At 36.1% G+C, this 19,129-nt stretch overlaps 1 protein-coding gene across 2 annotated transcripts in view; it reads right to left on the bottom strand.

Annotated features, from left to right (window-relative positions):
- Window positions 1-8,902, bottom strand: part of LOC136035503 (uncharacterized) — an 83,341-nt gene extending 74,439 nt beyond the window's left edge. For both annotated transcript variants that reach the window (XM_065717337.1, XM_065717338.1), the window contains exons 1-2: window positions 8,721-8,902; window positions 1,331-1,501 (exon numbers count right to left, since the gene is read on the bottom strand). In XM_065717337.1, the coding sequence (XP_065573409.1) occupies window positions 1,331-1,501; window positions 8,721-8,887 (338 nt within the window). In that variant the 5' untranslated portion in view covers window positions 8,888-8,902. The remainder of the gene's footprint in view (window positions 1-1,330; window positions 1,502-8,720) is intronic.
- Window positions 8,903-19,129: the final 10,227 nt, after the last annotated feature.

The following is a 19,129-nucleotide window of genomic DNA, read 5'->3' as shown; positions in this document are numbered from 1 at the left end:
TGTAGCATTATGAAGATTTTCGTTCTAAACATAACCAGTAATTAATTGAGAACAAGTCAATCAGTGTTATTATGTTAACAAAACATTCTTGATTACGACTATGCTTTGATTCCGAACAACAAAAATAGTTCAATATATCAAACTAAGCTAACAGGATTGTAGAGCATACTGAGGTATATTAACTTTTTCTTTTTTTTTTTTTTTTTTTTTTTTTTTTGGAAGTCGCCCCGGTTTTACCGTTAAGTGATTTGAACGTCTGAAAATATGTCTATTTATTTGAAGTTATCTTCTTTTATCGCTAGGAAGTAGATACATTTTTTCAAAACATATGTTGTATCTCATATACTTTTTTGTTTAAAAACTTGTGCTTATGAGTCAAAAACCGAAATTCTCCAAAAGCTTAAAAACGAAGTGAAAAAGTTTGGCTTCTTTTTTAATATGTCATACAGGGAGGATCAATTTTAAGGTTATTAGGATAGTGTTTGGTAAGATACTACTGCATAAAAGAGTTGAAAATAAAAAAAGCAAAAAGGAGGAAATTATACCAAAAATAGTTGCCACTATAGTTTTTTAATGCATTGTCGCGCCCATTTTTAAATACACAGCGTCTCTTTGGATAGCTTGTAGAGTAAAATATAAAATATCAATGTAGCATTATGAAGATTTTCGTTCTAAACATAACCAGTAATTAATTGAGAACAAGTCAATCAGTGTTATTATGTTAACAAAACATTCTTGATTACGACTATGCTTTGATTCCGAACAACAAAAATAGTTCAATATATCAAACTAAGCTAACAGGATTGTAGAGCATACTGAGGTATATTAACTTTTTCTTTTTTTTTTTTTTTTTTTTTTTTTGTTACGGAGCCACAAGACCTAAACATAATATATTTTTTTCCTTTTAAAATTTGATTGGAAATTCAAACCAAATGTGCCCACTTTTTGTAAATATACTTGTATATATGTATATACAAGCTATATACATAAATATATATATAAATACACACATATATATCCATATACATATATACATATATACATATATATACATACATACATATACATACATATATATACATATATATATATATATATACATATACACATATATATATATATTTCAGACAAGTTTGGTGTTGAACAACAAGAAGTTCAGATGCACCGTCAATCTACCTGGCCCAGTCAATAACTGTGAACGATGGGTCAACCATAAAAGCAAAAGGCCATTTTTTAGATTACTATCTTTTGATTTGTGTCAGGAGAGGTTCCCTAATACATGCCTAGCATCTTAAGTCTAAAGCCGGCAACATTGATTAATAATACTTACAACCACTCTTCCTCTTTGGGATTATCCTTGAATACATAGGCCTCTTTGCTCAAATCCAGCTCCTGAAAGCCAATGGCATACATATCTGGAGGCTCATCGTCGCAAGAAAGCCAATCAGATAGTGAGGTTGGGGGTGATTTCCCATTAACATTATAAGTTCCAACAAATAGTCTGAAAAAAAAACAACAAATGAGCTAACATCGAAAGCACATATACCAGTCAAGCGCGAGTATCAATCAAATTGTTATGAGGGGGAGGGAAGGGGGTGGGTAAGAAAAAACTGTAATTATATGAAAATGTAGTAAATTACAGTAAAATAATAAAGCTATCCCGAGGAGGAAGAGTAATAAATCTGTTAGGAAAAAGGTCTAAGGGCAAAAGTGCTAATTACAAGTTCGTTTTTATTAGTTAAAAATAAATTAAGAAATATTATAATGTTAATGTTAAGAGGGTTAACATAATTTTAAAATCTGGTAGTCTTGGATCAAGTAATAGTGTTATAGGCTAAGATCAGGCCATATCCAACTCTATATTTATTTACGCCTATATCTCTAGCAAGAACATAAAAAAGAGCAATTCGTATCTTAAAAACAGGTCACTCATGATTAAAAAAAAAAAAAAAATCTTGCTACTGATTCAGATACAAGTCACTACTAAGGTTTTATTTGATACAATAAACACTAACATTTTAACTCCTAGGTAGAGCAGAATTAGATAAATGAAGTGCAAATTTGTCCTACAGTAATAATAACAATTAATTGTACCCTCTTTACACATATACATGCAATACATGCTAGAGGAGTAAATAAAAGAAGAAACGCGACTAAAGTCACAAGCTACTGAAGGGCAATAACAAGACTCACGCTCAGTAGAACAGAGAAAAAAAGAAAAATAATTTAACTCGTAATACAAAACGTAGAAAATACTTAGCCTATACAACCTAAAAACACAAAAAAAAACGAAGAATAATCTAAATTATAATACAAAACATACAGATTACTTTAACTTTGCCTAATACAGTTCAGAGGAGAATCAACGGTTTTATAAGACCATTTACGGAATCGAATCTAACCTCATCCATTTTACCACAATTTTTGAAAATTCCGCACCACCTAGAAATACAACTATTTATAGTACAAATAGGAAACTGAAGGAAATATTTACAAAATCGAAAAGACAGAACACCTTTTATTGCGTTCGGCCGCAGGAAAAAAATCATCAAATTGGTACAAGGAAAAATACATGGGGCGCAAAAAAATATAATTAAAAATCCTAATTAATGTTCTTTTATCGAGTTACCCCTTAACTCTGGCAAGTAAACCGTAAGATTTTCCTAGCTTATGTTTCAGAGTATTCATGACAAGTATATTTTTTTGTTTCAATAGATCCTCCAAACGGAAGACCAAGATGCTTACGGTAGCGGAGGCAGATATTTTGTTAGGGCAGAGATTACATTTGGAAGTTGTTGGGAGCCAAAAACAAGGAATTCACCATTGAAGGGACAACTGACAGTCTGATCTCCTGTAATCTTACATAAATAGTTTTCACAGCAGTCTGTAGTGCCTCAATAGATATAAGGAGAATGTCATTGGCGTTGGAGAGGTGACTTGCATCTATGCAGAGATCAATAAGGTAAGGCGGAATCTGAGGTGAAGCAACTTGAATAGCACTGTTAAAATTGGCAGGACACAAACCAGAACCCTGTTTTACTCCATGACAAACACAAATGAGATTACTGGTGTGGCTTCCAAGCTTTGCACGACTGATGCGCCCTAATACATTTTCCAAAGGGCAAGCACATATGAAAGGGCTTCCTCCACTCATTAGAAGAGACAAGATGGCATGAGGATGCGGAGCAGAATCAAAAGCTTTCAATATGTCAATAGCGAAAATATAAATTTTCTTTGATACTTTGTGTTCTTCAAGGAAAACCTAAAAAAGTTGCGTTTGCAGATTGGCCACTGAACCTTTCTCGAAACCCGAACTGATTATCTCCATAATTGCACTTTAGACTAATTTCATGTTGAAAAAACTTTTCCAACAGTTTACCTAAAGCAGAATATATGGCTATCGGGCAACCTGAATCGCAGAATTTGGGATCTTTATTCTTTTTTGAAAAAAAAGGGTAATAGACCATCACATAACGCTTTGGGTTCGCATTAAAGCGAAAAACCAAAGCGTTTTGGTTTTTTTTTTTTTTTTTTTTTAAACCAAATAATTTGCGAGTCCGATGAAGCAATGCTCAGGTAAGACCATTAGATCCGAGCGCTGTATCACTCATTAGTAAACAAATTTGAGACGCAATGGCTGACGGTATGAAAAACAACGAAATTACGTGTGACCGAGTGTATAAAAATACCCAATGAAGATTTCACGAAATGCTATTTTCAACCGGGGAGGATCATCAGAAAAAGTAGAAGAGAAATGTCACCCCCAAAAAATATGTCAATACGGTTAGACTGAGATGACAAGTGTGAAGTAAATTTTGAAATTAGTTTGAGTAATCTTTATTAAGAATACATAGTAATATAATCTTTTTCTAAGAGGGAGGCACGCACAAGCCCTAAAATCCCAAAAACAAACAAGATTGTCATGATTTTCCCCAGATTCTCTTTTTTTTATATAGTTTTTTTTTCAAGGTCTTATCCCCCCCCCCAATTTCTTCATCAAAGAGTTAATGTGTATGTGAATGGGGGAGGGGGCGGTCTAATACAAAAATTCACGACTAAACGAAAAATATGGCCTCAGTCTATCCATTCATGAAGCTTCAAGCCGTGTTATACGTAGTCTCTTGTAATTATATATAACTAAATTCTCAACCTCAAACAAATGTAACCTTGTAACCTCAAACAAAATTCTTACAACAAATAATACAATATATTCTCAAATTTGGTATCTAATTTTTTTTTCTAAGAAAAACTTGATTAACAAGGAGGCACACTTGTGCCTCTTTAAAGAGGCGAACCACGACAATGTTAAGCGATCTTCGGTTTCAGTGGTCGCAGAGGGATGGGGAGGGATGCATTTCATAGCCCAAGCTCCAACTAAAAAACCTGCCAAATTTCATCCCCCTTCGACTTTTCCTTCATGGGGAAAATCTGGCCGAAAGTTTCAACCACCCAACCCCGCCCCCCTTTAACGTTGTCCGATCGGGCTGAAATTCACAAGTTAAGGTCTTCTAGGGCCCAGGAGTATCCGCGAAATTTCAGCTCGATCCGATAACTCCTTCCCTGTTTTCCAGAAACCACGCATAGCCACTTAATGTTCATATTCTCCTTTTGTTTTTTTTTTTTCTCTTCGCCTACAGGTCACAGCCGACTATGGATCTGGGTGTACGAAGACTCATTCGACGCGGAATTCTTCGAGTAATTTTCCTGGAAAGTTTCATCGGAAAATCTTAACCCCCCCATTTTCTAGCTTAGAAAAACCCGTTTCCCCATTGAAGGTAAAATTTTCTCTTGTAATAACATCACTTGTTTGAAAAATTCTTACACTAACAGCAGCTTGGCGCAGCGGAAGCGTGCTGGGCCCATAACCCAGAGGTCGGTGGAACGAAACTGCTAGCTGCTAACTTTTTAAAATTTGTAAAATTATGTAATTTTGTCAGTTTGAATTTATTGATACAGAAAGCGAGAAAATAAACATGGAAAATTATTATTAAATTACATCCACCATGTATTGTAGAAAAACGTACAGAAATAATATGAAAAAAACTTCGTTTTCTAAAAGAGTTAAAGAGGCTGCGTCCAAAAGTCGAACCTTAAAACGTACAGGAATTAGGAGATGCAATTGGGGGGCTGCCACCCCCCAAACCCCCCCCCTTTAAAAGACTTTTGTACAGGTTTTTTGTTGTGGGGGGCTGCCGTCCCCCTAACCCCCCGCTCTTGGCTTCGGAAAGCCCCTCTTTTAATTAACAAAAAATTGAAATGAATGAATAATGGAATAACTTCGAAAAATGTTAAACACAAGAGGACAGGAGAACCATTGCGCCGAAACTAGTAATTAGTAACTATGAAGTTGACCACTCCACTTACATTTTAACATAATTATTGAAACTGTTTCCCAGACACAAAGCACACAAGCTAAGAGCTGGGGGTGGGGTAGGGTAGCAAACAAAGACCTGTTTTGTATTCTTTGTTAATTAAAAGAGGGCCTTTCCGAAGCCAAGAGCGGGGGCGGCAGCCCCCCACAACAAAAAACCTGTACAAAAGTCTTTAAAAGCGGGGGGTTTGGGGGACGGCAGCCCCCAAACTGCCTCTCCTAATTCCTGTACGTTTTAAGGTTCGACTTTGGGACGCAGCCTCTTTAACTCGTTAAGAAAACGAAGTTTTTTTCATATTATTTTATTAAGGATACAATTACAAATAAAACAAAGAGGACACAAATAATGTAACTAATTTAATCCCAAAACCAATAATTTTCAAAAAAAAAAAATACTACAATATATTCCCAAATTTGGTATCTAATTTTTTTTAAGAAAAATTTTATTATTTTATTAAGGATACAATTACAAATAAAACAAAGAGGACACAAATAATGTGACTGATTTAATCCCAAAACCAATGGTATAGGAAAAAAAATGCATAGAGTAATTCGGGAAGTCCATAAAAGAGAAAGAAACAAATAGAAATACTGCGCTGTACTTTATGACATTTGACGGCATGAATACCCAACATTAGGAATAGGTTGGACTTCTCACTCAAGGATATGATATTAGGGTGCTGTCTTTTAATATTAAAAACCGTTCTATAAAGTGTGCAATAGGTGATTACTGGATCAATTCTAAGCGCACGTCATTAGGGGTGGCCTACTAAATGTCCTGGGAGTACACTTTGTACTTATCGATGGGTTTACTTCCAGCGAGTCCATAGTAAAGGCAAGAGTTCCTCAGGGAAGTGTCCTTTGACCCACACTTTTCCTTGCGTACATGAACGACAAAATTGACAATATCATTGGCCCCCAACAAACATATTACGATAATACCACTGGCCAAGCAGACGTCATTACGTACTTCCCTATAGGTTTAGTTCCAGTTACTATTGAGTAAAGGCTATGGTTCCTGATGGTAGAATCCTTTGACTTTTCCTTGTCAAAGGAAAAGTCAATGACATCAGAAATAATTCCATCAACCCTAGGAACAATCATTCAATCGAAGATCTCGTGTCATCATCCCAACTTTATTAAGCGAGTTGTCAAACTGTGTCTCTTGTGAATCGATCTCTGCTCAGGTCTCTCTCGGGTCGCACATCTCGACGGTATCCGACTTTCCTGCACGAGGAAGCGGGGTGTGATCTTACCTTCTAAGAGCCAGCTACCCTCTTACTCGATTATCCCTCAATATAGGTCATGAATTACGTCTATTGCATTATGTGATGCCCGCTTTTTTGCAAGGGCTCCTAAAACCCTGCTGGTACCATTCCAGAAGATCTAGAATAGGATCTCTAGAGCAATTTCTTGCACCAATTAGGTAATTTTAAAACCTTTCAGAGAGAGATTTGGGTTGCGCCAATGGCGGTTTTTGTGGTAGGGCCCATGGCGGTTTTCCACAGCTACATCTATCAAGCTCGTTCCAACGAGCTATTCCTACTTGTACCGCTGATCGCAAAGCCAATACGGCAAACAGGCAGAAACAGAGCGCAGTCAGATTACCTATAAGCTGAAGAAGGGAATGTAAGACACTGCAGCTCCATCTGGAATGGTTTTCTAAAGGAGGTTGTTTCTGAAAACCTGTCCGTTGACTCGTTTAAAAGGAACTCAAACAAACAAGTCTAAGGGAAGAAAACTTATACAAATGGTTGGCATTAATTTCATAATAATAAAAAAACACTGTTCAGTGAGAAATCAAGTTTTGGCAAGTTATGGTAGTACGGCTGTTCCTTTTGCTTTTTTCCTAGGGGTGATCGTATCGAATCAGAGGTCGTAGATTATCACGATACGACTCATTTGAACAGAAATTAAAAGTCCTCAAGCTATTTTTAAACAACAAAAGAGATCGTGCGGCGGCGAAGTAGCATTTCTACCACAAAACAATCATTTTGTTCAGATAGGTTCAAAATACATGTCAGTGAAAATTCTGAAGTAGCCAATCAATCAAAAACTATTAAGAATCTACAAATAAAATCCATCCCTCCCAAAAATCTCGCAAAGAAACCCGTGGAACACTGTTATGCATAAAAGTTGTCACAGCACGGGTAGTGCATCTGTTCCAAACGCCCTTTTTTTCTTCTGGTTTCTCCAGCGGTAATCGTATCGACCCAAAGTTTTCTCGGAGAAGTTTTTATCGATCCAAAGATCATTTAGATAGAGCTATGTGATTTTACACAGGAATAAAAAAATAAGATAAATAGAATAAAAAATAAACAAAAAAAAACATTCTTTCAACATTAATACACTGCGTTCGCTACGTTTTACAACGCAAAGTCACATTAAATGGTCTTTAATATTATAGTAAAATACACATGCAAAATTCAAATTGTAGTTCACATAAAGGTTGAAAAAACCCCAAAACACAAAAAAAAACAAAAAAAACTTGGAAGCTCAACAAAAACATCTTCCAAACTTCCGTTGTACTCTTTAATAAAATTAGAAAGGGATTTAGAAGGCTCACAGCTTTCTAATGCCTCCAAGCATGGCTTCAGAATGTCGTCGGCAATCACAGTTCCCAAGCTAGTACAAAAAATTCTGACACAAAATTTAGTAAGTAATCTAATTCCAAGTTCATGTCTTTGAATTTTGAACAGTGGAGCGTCTCTTGTATTATTTTAGTAACAGGGAAAATTACAAATTTCTTTAAGGAGCCTTTTTCAGGAAAAATAGTGGAATTAAATGTTGATTTACTCAAGAAAGAGATTCAGCTTTATTTAGAAATGGTATAAAATAACACAATAATGAAAAAATTAGATAAAAAAAATATTGAATAATTAAAATATAATGTGACTATAAATTTAGGTAAAGACGTTATTAACTTCCTTAAAATTTACATTATTCCCATACGAGCAGCTAATTCTAGAATAAAATGTTTTCAGAAATCCTTATTTTTACATGACAAAAAAAAACAATGAAGACAATTTAAAAAAAATAGAAACAAATTCAATAAAAATATCTATAAAAATAAATTCAACAAGTGGAATTTTCATGGTCAAAACTTGAGGCATTTACCCCCCCCCCACTCCCCATCCAGAAAATTGAGGATTTTTTTCATGAATAACAGTGACACGTCTCAGCAGCGAAGGTTCTAGAGAGATGGTTAATGGCTCATTTAAAATACTCCTCATATCCCTGTACTTCTTACAAATTCATCTCGACAACATAGAAATGAAATGCAACTTTTGACAAAATAAAACAACAAGATAGACAAGAATCAAACAACAAAAGATAAAAAATATTGTACTTGAGCCGTATTGTGCTTTTAGCAACTTCCCCGTGAGTGATTAGCCAATCTTGCCAAGCTTGATCACCTTCCCCTTGAGTGATTAGCCAATCTTGCCAAGCTTGATCAGCTTGCAGTCGAGCTGTCGAGCTGGCGCTTTCTAGAAAGAAAAATTTTTTCACGTTCATCAAAGCTCAAGGCAAAAAAAATGTTGGCTAGGACAAAAATGAAAATGAATTTATTCCCATATAGAAAATTGAGATTCAATAAATATGATAAAAAATTTGTTTCAAATAGCAATCACGAGCCAGAATTTGTCGAACTGGCGTGTCAAGTTGAGATAGTAGCTGGAGTTTAATAAAAGTGAAATTATGAAAAAGAAATTAATGCTGAATAAAGATGCAAAAAATTCCCCCTCTTCTTTTAAAACAATCGTTACCTCAGACAGAAACATTGGTCTTTTAAGAAATTTGTAATATATACGATCAATGAAAGAAAAAACGGAGAGCGAGGGTTCCGTTTGGCAGGACCAAACCACCGAAATCCGTCAGAATGAAGTGAGGACTATTCGAGACGCATTTCGCTTGGCCTCCCAAAATTGGCTGTTCATTACACAAGAGCTGGCGAAGGCAATACATATTAAAACGCTCTGCATAAATAAAGAGAGACTAAAACTTCACATGACCAAAAACTACGATACACTGGATGGGGTTACCAGCTCCCCCCTCTCCTGCTTTCTCAACAAGCGTATGAGGAATCATTGCCGTCGAATAGCTTGATGTTATATGAGAAGCAAGATGGGAAGGGGGGGGGGCAAATAAGATTTTTTCATACTTGAAATAGATTGGCTATCTGGAATTTTATGCTCTAATGTTTTGAAACCTACTTGAGATAAAACAGTCGTTTTATGGTACAAGATGGCCAAAAACAGCAAAAACAGGCCAAAAATTTGCGTATTCTAAAAATTCTTTTTTAATATAGAGAGTAGGGTGGAGCTTATTTTAAAAATTTTGGAAATATTATTTTCTTACCCCCCTAAGTTGTTCCATATCACATGAAAACATTGTAGAAAAAGTTTGAGCCATTTATAATAATGTTTAGGGGTAGCTCAAGTACCTCAAAGATTAAGAAAAAAGAAAAAAAGAAGGATTTCGATTAAAAATTTTAAAAATTAAAAATTTTGGAAATATTATTTTCTTACCCCCCTAAGTTGTTCCATATCACCTGAAAACATTGTAGAAAAAGTTTGAGCCAATTATAATAATGTTTAGGGGTAGCTCAAGTACCTCAAAGATTAAGAAAAAAAGTAAAAAAGAAGGAAAAAGTAAAAAAGAAGGATTTCGAGCAACTTGTATTTTGCTTAAAGACACATAAACAAAAGCAGCAGAAGCCTGAGCCTCGCCTGTTCCGGATGGAAGCTTGGCTACTGTGAGTAGCTGTAAAACTTCTTTTCCGGAAACCAAAACAGGCAGACGATCAACCTTCTCTTTTCCAATGAGGTCGGGGATCAGTTTGCCGTCCCAGTGGACAACGAGGGGAACATCACTCTGAAACTTGGCTCTGATGCTTGCAGAACTGTGAATTCGATGTTTTGCTCTGAGTCGGCGAACTGAATCTCTATTTAGAGCTAGTTCGTCAATAGTCATTCCTAAGCTTTTGGCAGTTTCTGCTATGACAAAAACAGCCTTGCGGTCTGATACTTTAGTACGATCAAGAGCTGCTGCTAGTTCAGGTGTAACTACAGCTTTTCGGCCCCTCTTTCTTTTTTGAGTTCTGCTTCCTCCAACAGCCCCCTCACTGTCAACGTCTTCTGCTGCGCTGATCTCTGAACCAGATGTGGTAAGTTCGGCTGTGGAAGCCTCTATCTGTTGTATGTTCTCTGTTTGCTGTCGTCTTTTAAGTGTTTGCTGCTCTCTCTCAGACACCCTTTTCTCCTTGCAAGCTAGTGTTTCATCTACGCCAACCATTGACCCCCGTCTCCCTTTTTCTCGCTGGGCTCACAAGAAATCTTTGTCTTCTTGTATTGACATCGTGTTCAGGGCATCGGCGTGAGTGATGTCAAAAAGATCCTCGAGCCTAGATACGAAGGCCGCCTCTCTCGCCTGTTGAGTTGATGACTTTCGTGCTTTGTTCTTCTTGAGAAGACGCCATTCTTCAAATGCCTGCTCAAGCTTGGTTTGACAGTTTTGATGATCTCTCATTGGAATTCGAGCTTTCCGCCAAAACTTTGCTAGTTCGGTTACAGCAGCAGCCGACGAGTGTCTAATGGTCTCATTCAGTTCAAGGTGGAGATGAAGGAAGAACCCAAGAGCCATTCGCAATGAAGGCAGCTTGCTACCTCTTAATTCAAACACAGAGCTACCAATGAGATATAACTCCGTTCGAGATCTAGTTGCATTTGCTAACATTTTCAGTCTCAATTGGGTCTGAAATAAACAGAAAACAGAATTTATAATCATGAACTTAGGTAGGGTGAATTTTTTTTAGAAAAAAGAGCAAAAATTGTTCAACTCATTGCTTCTCCAACAAAAGAATAGGCTCAGTTACATTCAAATTCGTCAATCAACGCTCAGTAGTCATTAACGTTATAGAAATCTACTGTCTTGAGACAAGTTAATACACAATTAGCTTATTATTGTAAAAAAAACAACACTGATAACAAAACAGAACTGATACAATATCGCCTCGAGCAAAACACTACACCAGACTGAGTCTTGGTGTCCGAGACTCTAGTAAGCGCAACCGGTCAAAAGCAAACAAGTCTGAACACGTTCATCTCTGAAGGATAGAAATTTTGCATTGCCGGCTAAATTATGTCTGGTTCTGCTGCAAGTTGTCAATGAACACCGCAGAGCTTATCCCGATAGCAGGAAACAGACTCTGTCCGGTCAACCATAAATAGGAACTAAACAATTTTGTTTATGTGTTTTTAAGCAAAATACAAGTTGCTCGAAATCCTTCTTTTTTACTTTTTCCTTCTTTTTTGCTTTTTTTCTTAATCTTTGAGGTACTTGAGCTACCCCTAAACATTATTATAATTGGCTCAAACTTTTTCTACAATGTTTTCAGGTGATATGGAACAACTTAGGGGGGTAAGAAAATAATATTTCCAAAATTTTTAATTTTTAAAATTTTTAATCGAAATCCTTCTTTTTTTCTTTTTTCTTAATCTTTGAGGTACTTGAGCTACCCCAAAACATTATTATAAATGGCTCAAACTTTTTCTACAATGTTTTCATGTGATATGGAACAACTTAGGGGGGTAAGAAAATAATATTTCCAAAATTTTTAAAATAAGCTCCACCCTACTGTATCACCACTCGATGCGGCTTTTCAATGCCCTTTTTAACTATAATTCTACAAAAGTACACGGAAATGAAAAATAGTATCAAATTGAGCCTTTAAAGATGATGCCCGGGGACTGACCATGACACTTTGTTTCAAAGGAGCTGTAAAAACCTCGAAAAGGGACCACTTGATCAGAAATTGAAAGTCCTAGGGCCGTTTTAAGAGTCAAAATTGATTGGAGGGTAATCAGCTACCCCCATGCCCATCATTTTCCCATACACATCAAATCAAAATTTTGAGATTTTGATAATCTCAATCTTTCGATCCTGCCATCTTTTAAATAATTTGCCACTTCAAGCCCTAAATAAATAACAAATATGTAACATATGTACAGTTGTAAATATGAATGAATGAATGAATGAACTTTATTACCCATAAAGAATAAAAAACAAAAAAGTACGGTGTATTTATCTATATATATATATATATAAATAAGTTGTTTGTGTGTTATGTCTGTTACACTATGTCTGTTACGCCAGATTATATTTTCTATATATATAAAAGAAAAAAAAACTAAAATGTAAAAACTGGGAATTTTCGAAATATTTTGACAATAGATTAAAGTAATTCGAAAACCTTAAAACAGATACTTAAATATTTAGGTTGGTTTATTATAAATTGTTGAGCTTTAGCAAGCCTGGCACGTGAAGAGGAATTTTTAGTATAGATCTTAAAATGATAGAATAAACAGCCGAGGAAGTTGCTCAAATAGTTAATTCAAAGAGAAATTTTAGTATAAATCCTACAATGGCAGAAGAAACAGCCAAGGAATCTGCTCAAAGGGTTAATGCCAAAAGGCTTGCGGCTAAAGAACGCAAAACCGCGCAGTTAGATGAAAATCCACCTGGACAACAAGAGTCAAAACGTATCAAAACTGAAAATGATAGCGATGATGATTGGGTTTGGGATTTTGACTTGGATAAGGTCATCAATGCCTACCAGAATTTAGTTAAAAAAACAAAGGTTCGGCGATATTTATTTACGTCTGAAAAATAAAGAAGAAAAAGAAAACTGAAAAAAGAAAAATGGTAAAAAACTAAAAAAAACTAAAGAGAAAAAACTATAAAAAATAAAGAATAAAAAAATTAAAAAAAGAAAAAACCTAAAAAGAAAAAACGTAAAAAAAATAAAAAAAGATAAAAAATAAAAGAAAAAACTTAAAAAAAGCAAAAAAAATAAAAATAAAGGAAAAAACTAAAGAAAACTGGGAATTGCACAAATATTTCAATATATTTTGACGATAGATTAAAGTAATTTGTAAACCTTAAAACAGATACCCCAAATTTGAGGTTTAATATAAATTGTTGGAGCTTTAGCATGCTTGGCACGTAAAGATTTTTCCAAGTGGCAATGTTAGAATGAACATTGACAAATTGAAGAAAGCAAATCAATAAAAAGAAGAAACTAAAAAAAGAAAAAACTTAAAAAGAAAAAACTAAAGAAGAAACTGTATTTATACATATAAAAATAAGTTGTATATATATATGTTTGTTTGTTTGTGGGTTTGCATTTGACGTCATTATAAGTATATAAGGCTTTGTATATGACGTTATTATAAGATGACACTACAGACTGGGACACCGGGACACAATTGACGACCGGGACACAGGGAATATAAATGACGACCGGGACACTCAAAGGGAAATTACAGACCGGGACAAAAATGACGACCGGGACACCGGGACATAGGGAATATAAATGACGACCGGGACACTCAAAGAGAGATTACAGACTGGGATACCGGGACACAAATGACGACCGGGACACAGGGAATATAAATGACGACCAGGACACAGGGACACAACAACAACGGGGACGCCGGGGGGACAGGTGGATATACAAATGACGACGGGGACACAGGGAATGTTCGATTAGCAATCACCATCCACAAACCTCAAGGGCAATCGTTAGAAAAATGCGGTATAGATCTGAATACGGATTGTTTTCCCATGGGCAATTATATGTTGCAAGTTCAAGAGACGGTAAACCTGACAATCTATTTATATGGACAGACAATGGGACAGCAAAGAATGATGTATATTTGCATATTTTAAGTAGTTAAAAATATACATATATATATATATATATATATATATATATATATATATATATATATATATATATATATATATATATATATATATATATATATATATATATATATATATATATATATATATATATATATATATATATATATATATATATATATATATATATATATATATATATATATATATATATATATCCGTGCGCGTGAGTCGTTACTCGCCATTGTAGTTGTGTCCCTGTGTCCCACCTGTGAATAGGGATATCTATATATATAAAAATAAGTTTTCTGTCTGTGGATCTGTCTGTGGATCAGGTGACGTCATGTGTCTGTGTTGACTGACGTCATGAAATTAGTTGTCGTCATTTTTGCTTCGACGGTGACGTCATTCAAGATATTTAAGACATATGTTCACGTAGAAATCTATTAATGTTTAAGTTTACAATGACTGATGAACTTACCATGGCAAAAGCCGATGAAGATGCTCAAAGAGTCTATGCCAAAAAACTTGCTGCTGATAGAGAAAGTCGGAAAAGAAAGCGTGCCGAGGAACTACCAGAGCAACGCGAAAGCAGACTTGCTGCTAAAAGAGAAAGTGAAAAAAGAAGGCGTGCCGAGGAATCAAAAGAACAGCAAGGAAACAGGCTTGAGGCTGATAGAGAAAGAAAGAACAGAAAGCGTGCCGAGGAATCAAAAGAACAGCAAGGAAACAGGCTTGAGGCTGATAGAGAAAGAAAGAACAGAAAGCGTGCCGAGGAACTACCAGAGCAACGCGGAAGCAGACTTGCTGCTAAAAGAGAAAGTGAAAAAAGAAGGCGTGCCGAGGAATTACAAGAACAGCAAGAAATCAGGCTTGCTGCTGATAGAGAAAGTAAGAAAAGAAAGCGTGCCGAGGAATCACAACAACAGCAAGAAATCAGGCTTGCTGCTGATAGAGAAAGTAAGAAAAGAAAGCGTGCCGAGGAATCAGAGCAGCCTGAAAGTTATCGCCTGGCATTCAGGTACAACCCAGTCGATGATTATAGCTTGAGTAGATGTGTTCAAATCGGGACAATGTCTAAAATTTGTCCCTATTGCAAGGCCTTGAAATTCAATGGTGAAACAATGGGAATGTGTTGCGCCTCAAGAAAAGTCTAACTTTCTCTATTGGCTGCACCACCAGAGCCATTGAAGACTTTCCTTACTGGAACTACGTCAGAATCTAAGCGTTTTTTGTCAAAAATCAGAAAATACAACTCATGTTTCCAAATGACGTCGTTTGGAGCCCAAATCGAAAATCCAGATCAATTTATGTCTACTTTCAAAGTAAAAGGGCAAATTTATCATAGAGCAGGGTTCCTTCTACCATTCTCAGGCGAGAATCATAAATTTTTACAATTGTACTTCATCAGTGATAGAAATTCTGAATTGAATGCACGTTGCGAAATTTCTCCCAACGTTGAAAGGACAATCGTTTCCCAATTGCAACATCTTTTCCACGAAAATAATAATTTAGTGCGTCTGTTCAAAACAGCCATCGATTTGATGCCTACTGATACGCATAAAATTGTTATTTCCGCTGACAAAACACCTCCTGGCCAACATGTGCGTAGATACAATGCTCCAACTATCGACGAAGTGGCAATCGTTATGGTCGGTGATCAGTTTTTACCTCGAGATATTATTCTTCATAAGCGAAACGCTCAGTTGTTAAGAATTGCTGAAACTCATCGATACTACGATGCCCTACAATATCCTATCATTTTTTGGGATGGAGCCGACGGCTATCACTTTCATAATAAATTGATGAATCCAGCCACTAACAAAGAAATGAATAAGAAATGCAGTGCAATGCATTATTATTCCTATAGACTAATGATTCGGCAGGATGAAGAAAATTATATTTTAAAATGCGGTGAGTTGTTTCACCAATTCGTCGTTGATATGTATGCTAAAATTGAATCAGAACGTTTGCTATATATCCGCCTGAATCAGACCAAGCTCCGCTCTGAACAATACATTCATTTGCGAGATGCAGTTATAAATGACGGTAATACCACAAACGTTGGAAGATTAACAATTTTACCTTCGTCATATGCTGGCAGTCCCCGTCATATGCATGAATATGCTCAAGATGCTATTGCGTATGTTCGTCTCTATGGTCGTCCAGATTTATTTATTACATTTACATGTAATCAATCTTGGGACGAGATACTGCAGCTTTTACTTCAAGGACAATCGGCGGTTCATAGGCATGACATTACGGCCCGTGTCTTCCGGCAAAAGTTGAAATCACTGATAAACTACGTTGTAAAACTTGAAGTGTTTGGGTCAGTGCGATGCTGGATGTACTCAGTGGAATGGCAAAAACGAGGTTTGCCACACGCACATATACTAATCTGGCTACATAAAAAATTACTTCGAACGAAATTGATGATGTGATTTCCGCTGAAATACCTGATAAAAATGTCGATAAGGGGTTACATGATATTATTGTAAAAAATATGATACATGGACCTTGCGGTGCACTGAACGAAAATTCACCATGCATGGCCAAAGGAAGGTGCACAAAGCAATATCCTCGACTTTTAGTATCAAACACAATTACTGGCAATGATGGTTACCCACAATATAGAAGAAGATCTACTGAAGATGGCGGTAAAACAGCAATAATAAAGAAGCGTAACGGTACCACCATCGAAGTAGATAACCAGTGGGTTGCATATTCCCCATTATTATCAAAAACATTTAATGCACACATAAACGTTGAATACTGTAACTCCGTAAAGGCAATCAAATACATATGTAAATACGTCAACAAAGGCAGTGACATGGCAGTTATTGGCTTGCAGCCCGAAATCAAAGATTTCGATGAAATCGTACAATATCAGGCTGGAAGATACATAAGCAGTAATGAAGCTGTTTGGCAAATTTTTTCATTTCCGATACAAGAACGTAGTCCAGCTGTTGTTCACTTAGCGGTACATTTACAGAATGGTCAACGTGTTTATTTCACGGAAACCAACGTGCAACAGAGTCCTGAATCCACCGGACACAACATTAACAGCTTTTTTTTCGCTTTGCAAAAATGATTCTTTTGCAAAAGAACTGCTGTATAAAATGGAAAACCTAATAGAGGCCACAATCTTGACAGGGCCTTTTGAGGGTGAGGCTGTTCTTATTCCTCGCATTCCCATGATTCCAACGGATCTGCCTTTTCAATTTAAAAGATTGCAATTCCCAATTCGATTAGCATTTGCAATCACCATTAACAAAGCTCAAGGTCAATCATTAGAAAATTGTGGTATAGATCTTAATACTGATTGTTTTTCCCATGGACAATTGTACGTTGCATGTTCGAGGGTCGGTAAACCTGACAATCTATTTATATGCAGCGACAATTGGACAGCGAAGAATGTTGTATATTCGCAAGTTTTACGCAGTTAATTTGTATTTTGGAACCAAATGAGGCGGTTAATTATCCATCTGAATTTTTAAATTCCATAGATCCTTCAGGGTTTCCACCACACGTGCTACAGCTAAAAATAGGCGTACCAATAATACTTTTAAGAAATATCAACCCACCAAAGCTTTGCAATGGCACGCGACTTGCCGTAAAAAAAAACAATGGAAAACCTAATAGAGGCCACAATCTTGACAGGGCCTTATGAGGGTGAGGCTGTTCTTATTCCTCGCATTCCCATGATTCCAACGGATCTGCTTTTTCAATTTAAAAGATTGCAATTCCCAATTCGATTAACATTTGCAACCACCATCAACAAAGCTCAAGGGCAATCACTAGAAAAATGCGGTATAGATCTTAATACAGATTGCTTTACCAATGTACAATTGTATGTTGCATCTTTGAGGGTCGGTAAACCTGACAATCTATTTATACGCACAGACAATGGGACAGCGAAGACTGTTGTATATTCACAAGTTTTACGTAGTTAATTTGTATTGTATCTATCTATCTATCTATCTATATAAAAACGAGTTGTGTGTATGCATGTTTGTTTGTTTGTAAAAAGAGCGTTTGCATATGACGTCATTATTAGTACATACGGCTTTGTATATGGACAGACAATGGGAAAGCCAAGAATGTTGTATATTCGCAATTTTTACGTAGTTTGAAACACATATAAATCTATCTAAATTCACAGGTGGGACACAGGGAAACAACTACAATGGCGCGTAACTAATATGGCGCGTAACGACTTACGCGCGCGGGGGGGGGCTTGGGCGGGCGCGAAGCGCCCCACAAACTAGGTGTTGGGGTGGCACGAAGCGCCATCCCAACAGCTAGTATATATATATATATATATATATATATATATATATATATATACTAGCTGTTGGGGTGGCGCTTCGCGCCAACCCAACACCTAGTTGGTGGGGGCGCTTCGCACCCCCCCCCCCAAGCCCCCCCGCGCGCGTAAGTCGTTACGCGCCATATTAGTTACGCGCCATTGTAGTTGTGTCCCTATGTCCCACCTGTGATATATATATATATATATATATATATATATATATATATATATATATATATATATATATATATATATATATATATATATATATATATATATAAATATATATATATATATATATATATATATATATATATATATATATATATATATATATATATATATATATATATATATGTTTTTAACTACGTAAAACTTGCGAATATACAACATTCTTTGCTGTCCCATCGTCTGTGCATATAAATAGATTGTCAGGTTTACCGACTCTTGAACATGCAACGCATAATGGTCCATGGGAAAACAATCCGTATTCAGATCTATACCTCATGATTCTATTGATTGCCCTTGAGCTTTGTTGATGGTGATTGCTAATCGACCATTTCCTTTGTTGCCGTCGTCATTTATATATCCCCCTGTGCCCCCCGGCGTCCCCGTTGTAGTTGTGTCCCTGTGTCCGGGTCGTCATTTATATTCCCTGTGTCCCCGTCGTCATTTGCGTCCCGGTGTCCCAGTCTGTGATTTCTATTTGAGTGTCCCGGGCGTCATTTATATTCGTCAGGATA

Source organism: Artemia franciscana, chromosome 14 (assembly GCF_032884065.1).
Source record: "Artemia franciscana chromosome 14, ASM3288406v1, whole genome shotgun sequence".
NCBI classification, from domain to species: domain Eukaryota; kingdom Metazoa; phylum Arthropoda; class Branchiopoda; order Anostraca; family Artemiidae; genus Artemia; species Artemia franciscana.
Note: the sequence above shows the minus strand (reverse complement) of the source record. Positions and strands in the feature narration are given on the sequence as shown.